This window comes from Arachis duranensis, chromosome 3 (genome assembly GCF_000817695.3).
Source record: "Arachis duranensis cultivar V14167 chromosome 3, aradu.V14167.gnm2.J7QH, whole genome shotgun sequence".
Classification (NCBI taxonomy): Eukaryota; Viridiplantae; Streptophyta; class Magnoliopsida; order Fabales; family Fabaceae; genus Arachis; species Arachis duranensis.
This window is the reverse complement of record NC_029774.3, coordinates 8,250,486-8,257,886: the sequence shown is the minus strand read 5'-3', so window position 1 is coordinate 8,257,886 and position 7,401 is coordinate 8,250,486. Positions and strand designations below refer to the sequence as shown.

At 36.8% G+C, this 7,401-nt stretch overlaps 1 protein-coding gene across 1 annotated transcript in view; it reads left to right on the top strand.

Annotated features, from left to right (window-relative positions):
* LOC107477342 (chalcone synthase) overlaps window positions 1–1,620 on the top strand; it is a gene marked incomplete in the record, with an annotated part of 2,287 nt that extends 667 nt beyond the window's left edge. The window contains 2 exon segments of the mRNA XM_016097336.3: window positions 1–146; window positions 760–1,620. Coding sequence (XP_015952822.1) covers window positions 1–146; window positions 760–1,430 — 817 coding nt within the window.
* Between the last annotated feature and the right edge of the window lie 5,781 nt (window positions 1,621–7,401).

Here is a 7,401-nt window from a genome sequence, read left to right as displayed (position 1 = left end):
GCAACCAAAATCGAAGATCACACACTTGATATTTTGTACCACCAGTGGTGTTGACATGCCCGGTGCCGATTACCAACTCACCAAACTGTTGGGCCTTCGCCCTTATGTCAAGCGTTACATGATGTACCAACAAGGCTGCTTTGCAGGTTACAACTTTATTTAATTACAAAACCACATTTAATTTACATTCATCTTTGCCGTCTTGTTCATCAGAAAATATAAATTTTGTCAAATGTTAGATGTTTAAAATTTATCTTGGCTAATTATTGATCGGTAAAAATTTACGTGTGGTTATTTTTATGTAAAATTGGTGATAATTAAATTTGTTAGATAATAATTTAATTAAATATGTGAAATCATCTAAAATTTAAAATTTTATTTTATTGACTGATTTTTTTTTCTAAATTTACCCCGTATAGATAACTTTTTGACACCGATAGTTTTGGCATAAAGATGCACAAAAAATTGTTCCATGGATGTGCTTGCTTAATTTTAATTTCAAGCATGTAAAGAAAAAAAAAAGGAGTAAATTTGCAGATTCTAAAACTTTTTCTAAAACTTTATCTAAAAACTTTCTAAAAGCTTTTTCTTATATTATTGACTACAAAAATGCGGATCACAGATAACTAATATAACATAAAATTCTGATATCACATTATGATATCATTTTTTTTAAAACTTTATCTAATAAAAAGAAGTAATATAAATGATTATATCTATATCATAACTAACTCTATTACATCTTTAATTTCTCTACAGGTGGTACGGTGCTTCGTTTGGCAAAAGATTTGGCTGAGAACAACAAAGGTGCACGTGTGTTAGTTGTTTGTTCTGAAATAACCGCCGTAACATTCCGGGGTCCAAGTGACACACACCTAGACAGCCTTGTTGGTCAAGCACTCTTCGGAGACGGCGCAGCCGCCCTCATCGTTGGTTCGGATCCACTCCCGGAATTTGAGAAGCCTATATTTGAACTCATTTGGACAGCTCAAACCATTGCCCCTGACAGCGAAGGCGCCATCGACGGCCACCTTCGCGAAGTGGGTCTAACTTTCCATCTTCTTAAGGATGTGCCTGGAATTGTGTCAAAGAACATTGACAAGGCATTGGCTGAGGCCTTCAACCCTTTGGAAATCCATGATTATAACTCGATATTTTGGATTGCGCATCCGGGTGGACCGGCAATTTTGGACCAGGTTGAAGCTAAGGTGCAATTGAAACCTGAGAAGATGAGAGCCACTAGACATGTTCTTAGTGAATATGGTAACATGTCAAGTGCATGTGTTTTGTTCATCTTGGATGAGATGAGAAGGAATTCAGCTCAGAAAGGACTTAAAACCACTGGCGAAGGACTCGAATGGGGTGTTTTGTTTGGATTTGGTCCTGGTCTCACTATTGAAACCGTTGTTCTTCGCAGCGTGCCTATTTAATTTCATCATATATATTATGATGCATATGATATTATCTATCATATTTTGCTTTATTATTATTAATGTGTTTTTGGTTCATTAATTTTGTTTGTTTATGTTCCAAACCAAGTTGTAATATGGCTAATTAATGGCCTTGTAATAATCTCTTAGTTGTTGGCATTGCTTAATATATTATCTATCATTTTATGTTTTTTGGGTTTATGTTCAATATCAAGTTACTAATTACATGGCATTGATCGGTATATTCATTTCTGTTGATTGCAGTGAGACTTTGTCTTCTCTGAATATTAAAAATAATAAAAAAAATTATTATATTAAACATCTGGCTAAGTTGTTCTATTTTAACTTCATAATTATTAGGTAAAGTATATACATCAAGAGCTGATTCTTGATGCCATTCTATAAAAAGAATTATAAATAAATAATAAATTTCTTGGAGTTTAAAACAATTTGCAATATTTACGTGATTTTAACAAACCAAAACAGTATTTAGGTTAGGTGAATACTACTGCCTTTTATGGGCAACATGATTTAAATGTTTCTAACTAACAGCCCTAAATTGCAAAAGACGATCTTTAGTTCTTTACAAGTGATGTGGTGGATTTAAATCTCGTTGGTTACTTGGTTAGATAAAAGGTCCTGTTTTGAAAGTGTGTATCGGTTATTAATAAATTTTATAACCTGAAAGAAAGTAAAAGAATGAAACTACGGAAGAAAAAAGAAATAAATATAGAGATCGTTTTAAAGAACTCTTTTGTTTCATTGATACCTGTCTATTTGATGTGAATCTTCTAATTTACCACTAAATATAAAGTCTTTAGGACAAAAAATTATGGTTTCTGTCATATTTACTAAACCCAAAACAGAAAGGTTCGATAATAAAAAAATATTAGTAAAAAACACATCAGTAAAAAATATTTAAAATTTGTCTAATTTAACATTTATTAATTATTATAATAATTAATAAATGTTAAATAAATTAAGTTTTGATTTTTTTTTATTTTCTTAGCTTTATCAAATCCAAAATATTCTTTTTAAATATTTTCACATATAAATCAGTTATGCAAATAAATTTATACAAGTCTTTTTAACTTAATTCACCTCACGTGCCACTATCTAATCACCATTTTAATCAATGCACAAATATATAACTATCTTTTTAGAAAGAATTTCGTTTCTATTTTTGAATTTTCTCAACATTTTCGATTTACGTTCTCTTCCATCTCTGCGTTCTCTACGTTTCTTTTCGTTCATTCTCAGCATTATCTTTCTTCGTTTTTTGCGATTTTCTTCGTTCTTTACGTTTTTTAAATCAAGTTCTGAAATCAGTTTTGAACAGCTATCTCATTGTTGAAGATAATGAATAATTCAAGCTCAGATTGTTAATTGAACCAGAGTGAAGTGGATTATTATTTTGAATCTAATCAAGTGGATGAAGTGTATGGTTCGATTCTAGTTAATGTTTTCGTTAGTAATTTATGATTTTGTAGGCAAATAATGTTTTGTTTGTGAAAATTGTTATTCATCGTTGATGGTTTGAATTGAATGTAATGTAAGAGTTTTGCATTGAAAAAAATATTTTTGTGCATTTGTAGCAAATTTCGATGTAAAACTAAGATATTTATATGTATTGTTAAGAATTTTCGGTGTACTTGTACTGATAAGTTCTGCATAATTTTAAAACCCTTCTTCTTCCTCCTCCTCCTTATCTTCTGCTACTTCTTCTTCTTCTTCTTTTATTCATCTTTTCATTCTTGTTTTACCTTCTTGTTCTTGTCTGGTTATTCCGAGGTATAGCTCGTCCTCTGACAAGGTCGGCGGACTCCTAGAGTGGGCCAAGATATACGTCGGCAGCGGATGAACAATGAGGGTGGGTACCTGCAAAGGCACTCCGACGCTCAAGTTAGTGTTGAGTAGATGATAGATCTTAATTTGGAAAATATGACGTACCTTTCTCCGCTTTTCTTGTCTGCTTTATATTAGTGTAAATGGTCGACCGTTTTCCTTGGGTTGTAACGCCCAGGTGGAGGATTAATTGTGAATCCGACGTTATTGGTTAATGATTGTTTATGGTCACGATGAAATCATCGGTTATGATCGGATCTTAGGCGTTACCGAGCTATAACTTGTAACCGATGCTTACTGGTCATATCACAGCCCCCAAGCTTGACCTGACTTTAAAGAGATAGGTTGAGCTTTTATGGTAGGCGAGTTATAGCTCGGTACACTGTGCCCCCAGATCAGCATATCTCTTTTTAAACTTACCTCTAGTAACTGAAAAGACTGGTCACTGTAATTATTAACCAAGTCTCGATACGCGTAGAATTTTAATTATTATTGTTTCTAAATAGGTGCAAGTTCCAAGACTTCATTTTAACCGTTGAAAGTGTACTTTATTTAATGGTGTTTGATTGCACCATAAATTGAAGGAGTTAAGCAACTGAATGGTTTGCATTTTTCTTCCTGCAATACATTGAAGGGTTTTATTCAGAATCCTTTAAACATTATGAGTACTAGAGGTTAGTAACACTACCCTTTCTTTTCTTCTATTCTTCTGAGTCAATAAGGAACAATGGGTGAGAAAAAGGTGAAATCGTTACCCAAGATTGGGGATGAAGAACTGTACGACTGGGTTGGGGAGGATGTCAAAATAAGGGCTTCTTTGTTTGTGGATAAGGATAGCGTTAAGCAAGTTAATGTAGCTAGGATAGTGAAACCTGGCTTTCGCTTGGAATTACTGCCATGCAGTCGTTCTGATCGTGTTTTTCACAGAAAAAAGGATTTCGAAAATTTCTTTATGTACACTTGTGTTTTAGAAGAGTTAAGGGTTCGACTTCCGTTTAGTCAGTTTGAATGTGATGTTCTGAAACAAATGAAATGTGCTCCATCACAGGTTCATCCCAATGGCTGGGCGTTCATAAAGTGTTTCCAGATTTTAATGGACCTTTTGGAAGTTAACCCAGAGCTGGAGCTTTTCTTTTCCTTATTCCAAGCTAAGGGGGTATAGAAGGGTTTGTGGGTAAATTTAAACAGTACATCGGGTTTTTCGGTTTTCAAATTATATAAATCTTCCTTTAAAGATTTCAAGGAAATGTTTTTGAAGATTAAGTCAGTGGATGAGGATTTCCCGTTTTATTTAGATGAACATCTTGGGGAAAAATTTCCCTTGTACTGGTGTTGCCAACCGCAACACATCTTAGGTCCTGAATTGATATCTAGCCGGAATGAGTGTATTATATCTTTTCTGATTGAAATGGTGGCTAAGGGGGGACTGATGTCTGTGTCCGAATTGCTTCCTTTGGAAGATAACAAGTCGGCCATGGTGGATTATTTTGGTGAGGTCATTGAATTATATTTTGTTTTGAGTAGTTTTGGATAGAATAATCTTTTCTCTGATTGCTTGTTTTTTATCTGTGTGCAGCTGGGAAATTTCCGGGAGTGTCAGCATCTACCCTTAGGGCCCGGTTTAAATCCAAAAACTTTGAAGGTTCATCTTCGAATGCTGAAAAAATGGATGTAGGGGGTGAAGTTGATCAACCCCCACCTAAGAAAAAAGGGATAGTTTTTAAGAAGAGGAAGACTGAGGTCACTATTACTGCTGGGGAACAGGACAAAGAAGGTGTGATTCAACTTGAAGACCTATCTAGTTTTACTGTGAAACAGGATAAGCTCCATGCTTTTGATGATGGCGGAGATGGCTCGTCTGTTTGGGATCGGGGGTTTCCCTTCAATGTTGTTGCGGACGAGGTTGTCCAATGTTTCTCAGATATAGCACGGGTTGAAGAGGCTGGGAATGTGGGAGTTGATCAATTTCTTCAGGTTAGCTTTTCTATTTGAGCTATCTCACTTCAAATATTTGTATTGTATATTTTATACTATTAAATTTGTAATTTTTTAGGTGTTGGGTTTTCGTTTGGCTTGTATAGGCCGAAGTCAAGAAAAGAAACACAAAAAATTTGTTACCGAGCTTGAGCAGTGTGCTGTTTTGAAGGAACAGCTGACTTCAAAAGAACTGGTCCTTACTGAACTAAAGAAGAATGTTTCTGATCTGGAAAAGGAATTGAAGGTTGAGAAAGAAAGTCGTGAGAAGGCTACCGAACTTTTGAAAAAGAAAGAAACTGAGCTGGAAGAGGTAAATAAATGAGTTATTGATATGACTGTGCAAATGAAAGAGTTTGAGGCAGGTAGAGAGGGTGACATTCTTGATGCCTTTGCGGAAGGTTTCGAACGTGCTGTGACTCAGGCGAAGTTTCTTATGCCTGATGGTGACTTTGCACCTATGGACCCGAGTAAGGTGATTCGGGATGGTCAACTTGTAGATGATGAAGAGGTGATTGAAGAAGGGGGGATAACTTAGTTAACTAGTTTGGTTTGTGTAATCTTCAGTTGTTATTGTTTTGGGGATGATGGCCCATGACTGTGTTATTTTGTTTAACTGCTGTTTGTAATTAGGTTTTGTATGACCCTAATTATTTTGTCTGATACCCATAAGAGGGATTTTTGAACTGTATGCTTAATATGACTTTGCATATTATCTGTTTTGTCTGTTAAGAGGAGTGGTTTGTAATTTGATTACAACTTTTCTCATGATGTTTGTTAGCAAATTGAAATTGAGCTTTAAAAGAGAATATTCTATCAAATGTCATAAATGTAAATGAGTTTTATTCAAAACAGTACCTTAACAACCTAACGTTGGCAGGCTAGCCTCGTTAAAACCTCCTTGAGCAAAACCCTTTTGTTAAAAAATCTCAAGTGAGGAAAAAGAGTACTAGCATTCTGATGTGCCTTAACTGTAATATTGCTTTAAAGAATGGACATTCCATGTACTTGGGATCTTAGTACCATCCAAATGCTCTAGTCTGTAAGCTCCTCTCCCGAGGACTTCGAGTATGCGGTAGGTAGGGGTGTGCACGGCCCGGTCCGGCCCGAGACCCGTCCCGGGCCCGATGAAATTTGGGTCAGTAAGACCCGGACCCGAAGAGACCCGGGGTTGACCCGGGAGAAAAAAATGAAACCACAGAAGATAGTGAAACCGGGACCGGGTCAAGGCTCGGGTCACCCGGACCCGGCCCGGCGGCCCGGTAACTCAATTATGCTATACATTATTTGGGGGAAAAGGGGCTAGGGCATAACCGCATCGCATAAGGTGTTCTTCAGATCTGAGAAGTGAGAAATTCAACCTCACTCACTCCCTCAGGCCTCAGCCATTCTACCTCACTCGCCCAATCCTCAGTCCCCACTCCTCACTCCCGAGCTCGGCAGTCTCCACTCCGCCACTTCCCACGGCCGACGCTGACCCAGTGACCCCTGAGCTCGTCTTCTCTCCCCACGGCCCACTGTCAGTCTCCCAGCAAGCAGCCACGGAAGTCGCACTCCCAGCAGCAGCAAGCACTTTGCTATTCCATTCTCGTCTTCCCAGCAAGCACGCACTACGCAGTCTCACCCCACTACCAAGTCTCTGGCGAAGCTCTTTGTTCGACTGACGACGGTGCTGCCCTGCTTCTCGGTGACGTGACATTTCTGTGCTTGGCCCGGTCGTCTTCTTCTCTGCTTCTCTGCTAGTCCTGCTCATTCTGCTCCGCTCTCTTCTCTGGTCTTCTTCTCAGGTAAACAACTAATTTTGTTATTTAATTAATATTCTGATTAGGGATTAGGGATTTTGATAATTTGATTATAAAAATTTGTTAATTTAAGGATATGGTTGTTGATTTTGATTATTAGAATTCTGATTAAGGTTGTGGGTGTTGATTCTTTATTATTGTGAACTTTGATTATTATGAATTTAGAAATGTTAATATGGATAAAATTGTTTCAATGGCCTCATGTCGTTGTTCCATGGAGTTTTACAAAGAGTACCTAATTTCAATAAGAGCAATGGAGCAAAGGGATTGTCAAACTCTCTTAGAGTATCAATAATGCTATTTTTGCTGAATGGTTTAAGGAGGAGGATGTTCAACCCCTTTCTCTTTCC